Source organism: Tigriopus californicus, chromosome 4 (assembly GCF_007210705.1).
Source record: "Tigriopus californicus strain San Diego chromosome 4, Tcal_SD_v2.1, whole genome shotgun sequence".
NCBI classification, from domain to species: Eukaryota; Metazoa; Arthropoda; class Copepoda; order Harpacticoida; family Harpacticidae; genus Tigriopus; species Tigriopus californicus.
The window spans coordinates 11,087,895-11,102,019 of NC_081443.1; the positions used below are offsets into that span (position 1 = coordinate 11,087,895).

The window sequence follows — 14,125 nt, forward strand, 5'->3', positions numbered from 1 at the left end:
AAAATAGACAAAAACCATTCAATTTCCCTCAAAATTGTCTGTTTTGGGCTATTTCAAGGTCCCAAAAAATTTTTAAAAAAATCTTTTTAATATATCAATATTTTTTCCTGTGTATGAACTGTTGGTCAAATCTTCATGAAATATCATTTCCCGGCAAAAGCAGAAAGTTAATTTTATTATGAAAATGTTATTTTTGCAGAAATTTGAGAGCAAAAATAAACAGTGCTTGTCTTCACAACACAGATTCACATATGAATCAGAGTTGAAACATGTCTGAAAAATGTTTCTGGCGTTGAAAGATATTTTTTCGTCAATCAAGGAGAGAAGCATATGATTTTGCATCGACCTGGATCCATCAAAAACTATTAGGACCCCCTTATTCTTTATTTTTCTTGATCTCTCGAAAGTAGAACCGAACGTCGAACGACAATAACCATTAACGGTTTACAGAGGTTCGTTTTATGGCTGGAGTGTAACCCCAGATTTTATTCGTGTGAAACAGACTTAGGAAACTGACATTTTGATGGTTTATGGACATGCTATAATGAATGCCTCATCTGTGGGGGAGAACTTGACAACCAACGTCAATAAATGGATTTGGGGAAACAATTGAGTTGGCATGATGGACAAAGAAGTGTACGGGAAATGTTATGAGAAGCGGTACGAAAACTTTTATTTGAAATATCTTCAATTTCTAAGCGAGCACTTCAAAGTGATTCAAACTGATCACAATGTGCTTCTTAAAGATCAAAGTTGCTGGATTGATCAAGCAAATTCCTTTAAACACTTTTCCCCCAGTTTTTATCCGTCTCCTGGTAATGGTTTATTGCTTCCACTGTTTGAAACATTGCATACCATTGATTAGCAAAACATTCGGAGTGTTTTCAAAACTACCGATCGAAAACGAATATTAATTCCTTCAGTCTATTGTTGGAGAGTAGATTTTAGCTTTCAGTGCTTGAAACAAAGGATTTTTTACAGTGGATCTGATTCGAACCTGGTATTGGCCTGGTGGACAACTCTCGTGGATTTCAAATGCCTACGAGATCATCAGTAGCAAACTTGATCTCCTGCTGAACCAAGTATCGCTATGGCATCGAATATCAACCTGACATTCCTCAGACTTGCTCTCGTTTTAGGAACTGTTGGTTTGAGCCATGAATTGGGAAGCAAGTATGAAAACACAACATCAGGCCGTCAAGGAAAACGTAAGTACGAAAACGAAAAATTAAAGTTGTTTGCTTGCTAGATAGTTAGCGTGAAGACAAGTGTCTCGAGAATTAGACAGCGCCGACATGAAGCGAGCATCTATCCTCAAATGACATTGATTCTTTTCACTAGGTAAAGTTACAAAACTTCATTCCTACACTTTGGTCTCGCAGAATGATTTCATCATCGTTAATCCAATCGTCGTAGTTTAGTTAAGCCCTAAACTTAAGTATTGATTATCTGTTCTATGGAATTAAATCCCAGATGTAAGCACATCGTCCTCAATTGAGGTATAAAGGGGAGTTAAGTTGTAACCTTATCTTCAGTCATAGATTTTAAACCCTGGATGTCGGTCGACTGACGACTCGGTTGGCCAAACAGTACAATATGTTTGCGATCAATTCCCAGTAGACCATCCATTGTATTGTATAGCCCACGAATGGTCGGTCGACCGACATTCAGGGTCTAAAGATCTATGCTTCAGTGGATGAGGTAGCAACTGGTGTTAAGATAAATTTTCTTGCGGCACTATCCATGATAACAATGAAAACAGAGAGTTGCAGTTGCTGCACTTTCTACGCCAATTCGTGCATAGTGAAGAATAGTAAGTAGACTTCAGATCAGCTTGAGTCCTCCCTTCAAAAGACATCTTGAAGACAGGCAAGGATTAGTGGCCCACCCTAAACAAATCCAACACTTCAGTCACTTCGATACTTCACGCTCATGGCTTTTGCAAGTCCACCATCGTCTGTAACCCAGAAATCCAGAAAATGGCCGGTAAAAAGACGTTTCTATGCCTTTATCACTTTTACAGTACATTCGGACGTTTAGACAAGCTAACAAATAACAATGCTTACCAACAAACAACTTTGCCTCCAAATGGCAGTGATGCAAATTTGACATATCAAAGTAGTTTTAATGAAGTGCACCTTTACTCATGGTACCATGAAAGAAAGGTCCGCCTCTCAAAAACATGTCTGGAGCCCCAAATTTGCATAACTGTCGTGATACTAGCAAACAATTGTACTTGCCTAAACTTCGCCAAACTTTTTTATTTGCTTGATGAAAGCCCAGATAGTTCGTGATTGAGCTTATGGAAGTGTTGGAAATTCTCTCTGCACCATTTTTTGATGGTATTGGGATCTTTTTGGTTTGACGACCACTCCTCGGTCTGAACTCAAAACCTTCCCATTTTTATGCGACCAATCAAGTTTTGCATTGATTTTTCAAAAACTCGTGAACTCAAATTGGCTTTGGTATGAGTGATCATAAATCAACAAAAAAATCTCAAAAGTGGTCAAGTGGTAAAAATCAGCTGCTTTTGAAGGAATCGGATCACTAAGCTCAAGAATTCAGCTTTTCCAAGTTTGAATTGTAAAATAGAATTTGTAAATACCATTCCAAATAAGTAATATCGTTTCTTTTGATCACGGCCCTTTAGGAATGAGTAGATAGCCTCAAATGGCATTTCTCAATGCAATTGTTAAGTGGATTGCCTGTTGAACATGGCCTTCTTGGCACATTTTGATACACGGTTAAAGAATTCAGGTGCAAATCAGCTCTGCTTCAGATATATAATGTAATTTAACCTTAAGGTACTGAAAATTAAAAGGAGACAATTTGTGTGAAACCCTGGTGTGATCTTACAACAAATGCATATGTTGCTTTTTCGAAAGATTTTGGTGTGCTTAGGCTCAACGTATGTTTTTCTCTTTTTAGTGTTTTCCCTTTTCAATATCGTTTCCTTCGACAATGGACCATGTCTAGTTCAAGCTCCGTTGGCAGGTAAGCATATTCAATCTTTGGTTTTAGCTTGAGCTTCATTGAGCACATTAGCTTTAAAACATGTATTGTAACATAATCTAAAGCTGAGTGCAACAAGAACTTGTCCAAATTTTGCTTCGATTATCTTTCACCGAATTAGGATGACGAAATGAGGTAAGTTCACAATCAATTTGTAATTTGGAACTTTGTTTTATAATTTTCAAGCACGAGACATGTATAATGTAAAACTGTTGGTTCGAAATTTGTCTAAATTTCAACATGTGCCAAAAAGTGATCGTCATCTTAATAGACACTTACACTTCTTAGAAAACTTTTAACTCTCTTTTAGTTGGAAATAATGGGAATCGAAATGGCACATGTTACGCAACCAATGAATGCCTCCAAAGGGGAGGGAGTGCCTCAGGAAATTGTGCAGCAGGGTATGACTTGCTGTTTGTGTTTTAAAGCAATGATAAAGATGACTAAAACTGTTTATAATTTGATTTTTAGTTTCGGTGTCTGTTGTGTTTTCTATTTATCGTCAGGTGGAACAACATCTCAAAACTGCACTTATCTTCGAAATGACAATTTCCCGTCTGGATTAACGGGAACCAATGGGCAGAGCTTTACCATCAACAAGTGTTCTTGCGGTAAGAATTGAGCTTTTCATTTGCATCTCTGCATTCCATTTGTGTTGAAATCCTGCAAGTAAAACAAGAACATTTTGATTATTGTTCCATTATTTCAAAAACCCTCATGTTTGCTGGTAGGTCAAAATCAAATTTAGATTATCTTTCAATTTAAGTCAGTTCATATTACTCTTGGGTCGCCAAGAGTAGATTCGATTTAGGACCTCTTTTTTGACTTGTCAAACTTTAGAATTTCGCAATGACTTAAAAGCTGTCTCACGGAACCCGTTCTGACGATTTATTTCTCGTACTTGTTTTTGGGTTTTGAATCGTACATAGGTCGTACATTCGCCTTCACAACTGAGTAGTTCGTGAAGCGTTAGTCATCACCGCGAGATTCTTGAGTATGACAAGTCAATACTTCTGGAATCTTGGCCGTTCCTGCCACAAACTAGTTCAGAATCATCAGCATAAGAAGAGAAACTGACTTTATTATTGAGCTTCTGAAGTAGAGAGATGATGAAAAGGAGATGACTTAACATGAAGCCTTTTGGAACACTTGACTTGACATTAAAAATGTCACTAATGAATTCCTCGACCATAATCAATTGTTTTCTACCATGAAAAAAACTTGTTAACCAATCGAGAACTTTGCCTTGGTTCCCAATCTTATGGAGCGTGTTATCCAAATGGCCACGATTTAACTTGTGCTGAGTTGATATTGATTTCAAATAGTGACTATTAAATTCATATTTAAAATATATAAAATAATATTGTATCACGTTTTTATACAACTCAGCACGAGGAAGATCATGGCCATTGGTTCACGCGCTCCATAAGATTGGAACCAAGGCAAGGTTCTCGATTTGTAAGCAAAGTTTTATTCTGGTTTGTGATTTGAGTACGTTATTGCGAAATGCCAAAAAGGATCAATTCAATCGATATTTATGATATCTTACAGATTTCTTATTTTTTCCAAACAGGTATAGCTAGTTTGACTTCGCAACAACGCCATTGCTTTTATAAGGTTGACTCCAAAAGTTCAGCTTATGTTCAGCCTTGCAGTTTCTGTTTATCACTAAAACTATAATTTTCATCCTTTCAGATTTTTGTTATTTGAGATTGGACTTTTTGACCTTCTCTCTCCTTGGTATGGTTGATAGCTTAGAAATAATGGGGGGACTTGCCAGGACTCCCTTAAAGTAACAGTGAGTTACAACTTACCTTAATTTTTCCTCTAAAATCGAGCACAAACCATTTGAACTATTTTTTTCTTTTAGTCGAGTTCCAATGAGCCCATCCCAGAAATTTGTGGACAAAATTCTGGGCAGCACAGTGAGGAAATATTGATTTGAATCATGATCCAATGGAAATTTTGATTTGCTCTTACCATTCCTTCTTTTCCCTAGTATATGTCGATATGGATCGGGATGCTCAGGGAATGCCAAATTGGATTTTTCCTTCACTGGCGCTGCATCAACGAGAATTTTTGAGATTAAGGCAACTCAGGTTAAATGCGGGTCTCAATCCACGTAAATATGTTTCATACAATTAGAATAGCTTCTCGTTCCTTCAACGTTAAAGGAAAATAGCTATTTGTTCAACAGCGGGGAATTGTTTGCGTGAAGTTAAAAAAAGTGAGGCTTGAAGAAAGTCCATGTGGTCAAGACACCTTGAACGCGTTCACCATTTCATGCAATTGAGTTAGAAGACAAGAGCAAGGGCTTGCCGCCAGAGATTCTCTTCACACGAGAGGGCATTATGAAATGGTGAACGCGTTTTAGGTCGACTGATCAACTTTTTGAGATCGGAACTTGACTAAACTTCATTTAAAAAGAGACCCAGCAATTAAATATGCAGTTTTCTTGCATGAGAACTGGTTATCAAGGTATGATTCGCACTTGAAACCATCCGAAGACAAATCTGATGTGTGGAACTGCTCTTTCATTTGACGAGTGACCAGAAATTGCTTTCCAGCCACTCGTGAATAAAGAGCCATGAAATAAAATTTCTTACCGTGTGTTTGGTTTCCTTTGCGTTCTGAGAGGAACATAATATCTCTGAAAATCGGTCCTCATAAAAGAGAAACAAGTTCCCCACTTCAATCAATCAAAAACAGAAAATGACATGTTTTGAATAAATAGGTAATGCTTGAACTTTTGATACCCTAATGAAGCAATGGGAGTTTCCCCCATTGCATCAAGTGCATTTTTTCCTGCATGAGATTTGCATGGTCTGAGCATTCTTTTCTTTATCTCTTACTTTCAGGCCCCAGACGGTTGTCTTCAATACCATACGAACTTGGATGGCCGATTTGAAACGTTTAACTTTGCCCCTACTGATGAAAACCATTTGAAGGATCAGAAGTAAGTCCAAGGAAAATGTCTTAGTCCATATCTATTTCAACAATGAATAATTAACTGTCAACTCAAATCATCGGTATGGTAACATGAAAGAATGATAGGTTAAGATTGACACGATCAAAACTGCAACGATATTTCTTGAAGTATAGTATTAATGAAAGATTTTTTTTTTGCCTTGTTTGCATCTTTGCTTTGTTCAATTGAAAAAGAGTTTTCCAAGGCAGGGTTTCTGTATATCTGTAACAGACTTGAACTATAAACTGTTTCATAACAATAAAATATATGAAATAGCTAAGAGTCTAAAGGCAAGAGTGCTAAACATGACACATTTGGCGCTTTTCCTCCGTGTGCCTCACGAGCTCTCAGAGGTGGCTGAGCTCGTCCAGAGCCCAAGTTTTTGAAGCAAAGAGGGAATCTTAGGTCGAGAAATGGTTGCACTATGTTACATAAGTTGGACTTTTTCTCAATCTATGATTCATTCCTTGGCTTTTAAAAACTGGGCTCTGCATTGGGTCATGCTTCAGCCCAAGTGGAATCCGACATTTCTAAGGGCTAAACTGCCACTTAGAATTACTAGAAGAAGAAGAACCAAGACTTCGAATAGCCCCATTTTAAAAGCCTTTCTAGACTATTGATTGACAAAGAAAATCATAAGCATATCCTAGAAATAAATCAAAGAACAGAGCTAATTTTCAAAACGCAGGCAGCAGAAAAAATAATTATTAGCATACATTTTTTGGAAGGGTTGATGGTACAACAGGTCTTAAAAAATATACATATAATCAGTAGACCTGGGAAAAGCATTTAAAAACCTAATACCAAGGTTTATAACTTTTTGGGCCAATTTTTTTTTGCCACCTTTTTTGTCAATTTTTTTCCCATTTTGGTTAACTTTTTTGCTGTTTTTCCACCGTTTTACCGAGATCTAGTAATGAGGCTAGTAGCAAAAATTGAGCTGAGATGGGCTCGGAGAGCAGCTCGAAATGCAAACAAGAAAACGGATTGGCCAATATGTCAATTGGTCTATCCAGCCCAAACATGGGCTACCTCAAACATGGGCCAGTTCGGACTTGAACCAGCTCAGACATGGGCTAGCTTAGTCAGGATCCAGCTCGGACATGGGCTCGCTCAGAAATGACCCAGCTCAGACATGACTTGAAATATGAACCAGATCAGCCTCGCTCAGCTCGATTTTTTTTGGTCCGAGTCCAGTCCATCATCTAAAAACTGTCAACCCAGCTCAGCCCGTAAAAAGTCGCCTTCCTCTTGGCCTAGCCATTGAGTGCGTCGTTAGTGGAGCGGAAAGCTCGGTCGAATGACAGAACATGCCAGAATAGCTCTTAAAATATGCCAAAACATGCCTGATGAGTGATGATAATCGGGATATGCCAGAAAACATACCTGAAAGAAAAAAGCATCTGATATATGAAACTTTCTGCGATATGTGGAAGTCGTCATTTTAATTCGGCTTGAATCACCCTAATGATTGACCTTCTGAAGCAAGATTTCAATTATTTAGAGCTTGCTTTTACTCACTTTTTGAATATTTATGAGCTTCAGGGGAGTGGTAAAAGGCATCAATCAAATCTTAAGAAGAGTAGTAGCACAAAAAACTTTTGACTTATGCCATTTGAATTTTCGATCAGCTACATAAGCTTTGACATTATAATTTTGAAACAAACCATTTTACGAGTAAACGTTATAAAATGACCTGCATTGAATTGAAAAGATCTACATCCCTTATTTCGTTATTTTGTTCCGAAATGTGTCTCAGAGTGTCTATGACCAAGAGCAAGCCGATTTGACGGAAAACTCGTTCACAGTCCATACTTCTAGAAGTCCTTGATGTGTTCAATGTTAATCTCCCTCGCACACACAATGTGGTCTCACCTAGGTGGTACCCACAACACTGATAAAGTTTTTGTATAAATGCCAAGACCTCTAGTAACGAATTTCCTGGCTATAGAAACAAAAGAAACAACTCCTGTAAAATACTATCTTAGAAAATACCTCAGATCAAAATATCAATCAACTTTAACCTGTGGGAAGACAATAAACAAAAACACGCAATTAATAGATGTCAGCAGAGACCCTGGTAGAGACGTGCCAGCTAGTGGGTAAAATGGGTAAACGTTATTCTCCACCGATTAGTTGGCCGTGCTACTTTTTTAAACTTAACCTAAACTTATAAAACCTAACCTAACCTTACCTAACCTAACACGATATTAATAGCCCTTAAAGTCTCTATCTAAACCTTTCTAACACTTAATCACAAATTTAAAAATGAGCACCGCCAACTAATCGGTGGAGAATAACGTTTATCGGGTAAAATGGGATCAAACAAATTTTCAAAATCAGGATCGCCAGAAAGCTAGGAAAGTCAAAGCACGGCCCGTTTCTAACGTATCGTAGAATATTAGGCTTGACCAAAAAGGTGACCCTGGTTTGATCGAAGAAAAATCAGGGTTACTTTTTGTGATTAACTAACGGGTTTTCGATATTCCGCTAGTACTACCGTATGCCATTGAAAATGTCAATTGGTAGTCCTAGTTGCAACCTCCGGTGATGTTTTGTTTGATCCCCAACGGTANTCTTCCCGATATTGTTGAAGATTTCGTTCTTTACTTCCAAAGATCGTACTTGGTTCCGCGGCTCTCGCTTCGACATGTTCCTGAACCAATGCCACCAATTTTAAGACCCGATTGGTCTCATCCTCCAATTTTTGTTCCATTACCTCACGTTCCTCTTCTTCTCTCACGTTGCTGAGCAAAGTGGTCATCAATGATGGCGATTCATCCAATGTTGACTTCAATCGATCTGCAAGGACTCTTAACCCCGTTCGCGATGCTGGTGGGACAGCCGTTAGGTCCCTCTCCAGATTCCCAATTTGTCTAGTAATAGATCACTTTTTCCCCGCTATGTCCACCTTGCATCCTTTTGGGTCGAACGACGAACTTTCTTGGAAGTTTGCCATGCTTGTTATGTCACTAGGAGTCCCACGGTTGGAATTTGGAACTGTATTCACTCTTGTCCCGGATTGGAAATTTGGACGAATCTCGACAATCAAGGATCCGGCTCGAAGGACCAAATAAAGTGTACTCTTGTCTTACAACCCTTGAGCAACACGAGATATATGAAAATTGTAACAAGGTATATTTCACACGACTTCCAAGGACACTCACTAAATCACGACAGCATACTCTCGCTCTTTCTTTCTCATCTGGACATCATACCAGAAAACTTGTTATTGTAATGCAGGCCTAAAAGGCCAAGAAGGGAATACATTGGGGCAGACGAGCAACCACAAACCGAGCCCGCGGTTAGATTCTGATATCGTCGGAACACTCTTTGATGAGCGAAATGGTTAGGATTGCTTGCTTTTCCCACAGGATCTCCACGCTATATTTTTTATTGTTGCTGCCACTCAAAAACACAATGTGTCAAAAAGAGTATAGGCATATAGTATATACAAGTGGGTTGATGAGAGCAGCATGAAACTAAGTGGACCCAAGTTCCAAATCATGGCTAACGGCTCATTGACCTTCCCACCCCTTTACTCAGACAATGAGGGGTCAAATATTGAAGTTTTCTAGAGCATCAAAACCATTGTTGTTACCCTCCAAGATGATGAAAAATTCAATATTTATCTCAGCGAGGAGGTATCGAAAGCTGTTCCGATGTCAGCCTTATACACCTTCAAGATAAAAGATCTGTTACTTATGATTACCATCTACCAATCTATTGAATGACCCCATCTTCATTATGCTTCATTGGTTTGGAGTCCATGAGTAGTTGGCAAGTTGAACAATATGGAGAGCATTCTCCGGATATTCACTCTGCATATCTCAGGAATGTCAAAACTTTCTTACTGGGATCAACTTCGCCACCTACTTCTTTATAGTGTGCAAAGGGGACACAAGCGTGTTAGCATGCTACAATGCAAACTTTCAAGTGTATGGATAGACTTTCTCATGACACTCACCAAAATAGTGAATGTGTCTCTTACATTCACCCCTATTGGAACTACAATGAGAATGCAATTGCAAAATCAATCATGCGTCACTCGTCTCTTGAAATAGGCCCTAGACTCTTTAACAGACTACCTGCACCACTAAGGGTCATATACGATGGAAGTAATCCCTCGTGATGGGATCAAATAAATTTTCAATATCAGGATTGCCAGAAAGCTAGGAAAGTCAAAGCACCACCCTGCCCATTGTAAGGTAAAAGGTTGGCTTTGACCAAAAAGCGACCCTGGTTTGAGCGAAGGAAAATCAGGGTTACTTTTTGTGATTAACTAACGGGTTTCCGATGTTCCGCTAATTATGCCATATGCCACTGAAAATGTAAATTGGTAGCCCTAGTTGCAACCTCCCGTGATTATTTATTTGATCCCATCAGTAGTAAGTAATCCCTTACCCAAATTCAAACCGGACCTAGTTGTCTTCCTTAAGACCATTCCGAATCAACCTGCAACAACTGGCATGCGAAGATCAGCAAACTGAAATTCGATTTCTGATCAGATTCACTTACAAGGGATTGTAAAATTACGTTTTCATGCCTTAAACCCGTTCAAGACATCTGCCTGTGTACTAGTGATGGGATCAAATCAAGTTTCAAATTCAAGGTTGACGGAAAACGTGGAAAGTGAGAAACACCCACCTATTCCATTGTAAAGCAAAAAGTTCAGGTTGAGCAAAAAGTAACCCTGGTTTCATAAAAGAAAAATCATGGCCACGTTTTGAGGCTAACTTACGGGTTTCGGACATTCCACATCAATCTCGCCCACTGATGTAAATCAAAATCTTCATGAATATAAAAAGACAGGCTTTGAGTTTTGTTTCTCCATACCAAATAGGTGGTCTAAGGGGATATTGCAGTGATTAAGGATGGTGTTGTTTTCGAGTTTTCCTTATGTCTCTCAATCACGTAATGAATTTGGTTTTACGTGGGAATGAAAACTTCAACATATTGAACAGATCATTAAATGGAAAAGAGACCATTAGCCTAATTGTTGGTTATATTTGAAACTCTGCAAATCTAAAACCAATTTGAGTTCCCCACATAATGAAGTGGATTTTCCTTGTGGCTTCCTGAGGAAATTGACTTGAATAGTCAACATCAAATACGACCATTACCACAACTAAAGATGATTACTCAGTTTTAGATATCTCTTATTGATGTTGCACCCCTAAAATATAGTTAAAGCAGACAGATGTCTTAATAATGAGTAAATCTAAAGCTTAGTCGGCCACAGATCAATTTGATCTTCCAAACCCTGGAATTGGTTTTGATTTTGTAGGTACCCTATTACCGCTGACAATGGCGTTGTAAGAATATTTAAATGCCATTTTGGTTTTGGACAACTTTTCTCATTAATAATGTAAAATGAGCGGCAAATAAATATCCTATTAAAATTCTTTCCTGACGAAAAACAGAAAAGAGCTTTAGCGTTAACATATAATAGCTGAATTACTTCAGCAATTCAATAACTTTAAGTAGATCAGAGTAGAGTGTGAGGTTAGCGAGACCCAATAGAATTCAAAACTAAAAACAGACTCCTGTGTTTGCTCCATATCTATGTGAATGGNTCCTAACCCCGGGAATAAAATATTACGTTAGAGGCATCACATGTGAAATCAGATTTAATTTCAACCACTCAGATAGAAAGTTGTTGAAGACCTTAAAATCCTCTTTTGTACTAACCCATCCCTCTATAATCTGCTACCATGATCGCTTCGACCATTCTATTTAAGTTTTAAGCGACATAAGGGTCATTTTTTATCAAGAATCCCAGACCAGCCTTTCGTTCAAGTGTACCCCAGAGCGGCAAATTAGAGCACATTATGTGATCAAATATTTTATTCATTATGAATTATAAGGAACTCATTCCCCTATACCGGTATAAAAACCGTGAATAATGTTAGAAAAAGAATATTTCGCTTTTAAATATTGCATTAAACATTAAATTTGACTACCAAATGCCACGGTTATATCTTAAAGAAATTGCCAGGAAATGTAATATTGGAGGGGCCTCTTTGCACCGAGAACTGTTGTTTAAATAACTTGTTAACGGCAGGATATGTAATTTGTGTGCGATTATTTGAATACGACTATGGGATCGTTGCCTTTTCAGTTATGCTATTTGTATTCGCCAAGAACTGGGATATTGTTGTGTGGAATATTCCGTGTGTCCGGATGTTGAGGACACAGGCTTTACCCTTGGTGTAGACGAGGATATGGCATATCACGACAACGACTGTCAGTCATTTGACTATGTTGGAATCGAAGGTAAGTGTTTATATACCATTTTCTGAGGCCTCCACCAAAGTGTTAGAGATTATCTAAGCACCAAGGAAGTAAGCACCAAGGAAGTCTTTAACAAGAGGAAGGAACTTATGAAGTTGAACCTTTCCAAGGTGGGCCAGTTATTTCTTTTCTTTTCAAACGAAATTTGGAATAAATATCATTTGAATTCTTCATTTGACACATTCAGAGAATTCAATTCATACATGTTTTTGCCTCATTTTGAAGAAGATTGAAGTTTTTTCACCTTTCGGTCAGCTTTGACTTGACTCGCTCTCTTCTTCGCTCGCCTATTGTCGTCATTTTCTTTGGAGACCAAATTTTTCGCCATGGTGTTAAAAAGCTTGCCGGATATGTTGGTAGTTACGTGGCTATTGTGTGATTTCCGCAAGTCTGATCAAGAAGATTAGCTGTAAGTGGATTATCCTCAAAAGAAGAGCTCGTCAAGCAAGCAAACAGCTTCTTGGAGTTTATATAGTCTAGGAGCTTACTCTTTACGTCGTCTTGGACTATCTCTGAATATAATTGCCAGAGATGGAGCACCAAAATGTAGAGTAAATCACTGGGCTTGGTTAATCCTCCTCTGTTGAGTTGGTCACTGAATTTTTCATAAATTGGTTTCTTATCCTCAGTTAAATCCTCTTCACTGATGATCATCTTCGGCATCTTGGTATCAATAACAACCATGGTCACACAACCTTCACAGTTCTTATTTCTTCCGAGGCCAGCAGCAATAAACCCAGCGATGTAGAATAGGATATCTAAATCAGAAATAGTAGTTACATTCTCTTCAAATGTGAATCCCTCCAGGAACTCTTCAAACGGCGCAATCTCTCGAGCTTCAGAAAATGAACTTTGGGATTGAGTCAAACTTTCAGCCGCATCTTTGAAGGAGGAATGGGAGAATTTAATGAGAGACCTAAGCCTGATAGTTTTTTCGGCCTCGAGAACTTGCCTCACTGCGATCAGGTAGTTTGCTCCGCAGAGTTGCCGGATCCATCCAAAGTGTTGTTCAATCCAGTCACTTTGTATTTGACCGAGAAGAACGAATTCAAAATCTTTCTCCTTCAAGAGAAATGTGGAGAGGGCTCTGCAAGCCCTAGTGAGACTTGCCGCGCAGCTAATTTGGTTTGGGGAGTCAGGGATTTCTCGGACATATTACCCCACACTTCCAACCAATCCGCAAACTTTTTCAGATATTGTAGCTGATGCTGAGTGGTTTTGCTGACGGGCATCATGAATTCACTTTTCTTTTTATACCCTTTACTCATTGTTTTGACATTAACGATGTCGAACCATCTTCGGATGATTTCTAGGAAAGCCGCCGTGGACAACCAAGCAGGCTTGTCCAACATTCCGTAAAATCTGAGAGCACCCACTGTTGATTCATGGAAAATGGCATCAGCGAATTTCACGTTAGTCCTTTCCAAAGAACTAGGATGTAAGCAGGTTTCCGACAATTTGTAGGCCATTTTTAGAGGTTTTCCACATTCAACATGGTACAACTCTTCTAGGTGACTAAATTTAGCTACCCCAATTTCCCTGGCATCAAATGGAGGAAGATGAAACTCTCGAGCGTTGATGAAATTGTTCAGTACATTTTTGAAAATATGCACGCTGTCAAAGAGGAGAAATAACTTAGCGTTTACTTCTTCGGAGACTGGATGCGCTATAGATAATTTCAAGTCGCCCTTGCAAATGTCCTTGTAGAACTTGACGTTGATGATGTGACCATCCACACTCGTGGCTACCACATCAAATCCGCAATTAGTAACGGCTTGCATAACTCGCATGAACTCCACTTTAAGTTTTGCTGCATTTAACTTCGATATCTCAGTAAGAGCAACCATGTCC

General features: G+C 38.6%; 1 protein-coding gene across 1 annotated transcript in view; it reads left to right on the forward strand.

Moving 5' to 3' along the window:
• LOC131879616 (uncharacterized) overlaps window positions 1-5,138 on the forward strand; it is a gene marked incomplete in the record, with an annotated part of 12,499 nt that extends 7,361 nt beyond the window's left edge. Inside the window, 1 exon segment of the mRNA XM_059225975.1 lies at window positions 5,031-5,138. Within this exon segment, the coding sequence (XP_059081958.1) occupies window positions 5,031-5,138 (108 nt within the window).
• Window positions 5,139-14,125: the final 8,987 nt, after the last annotated feature.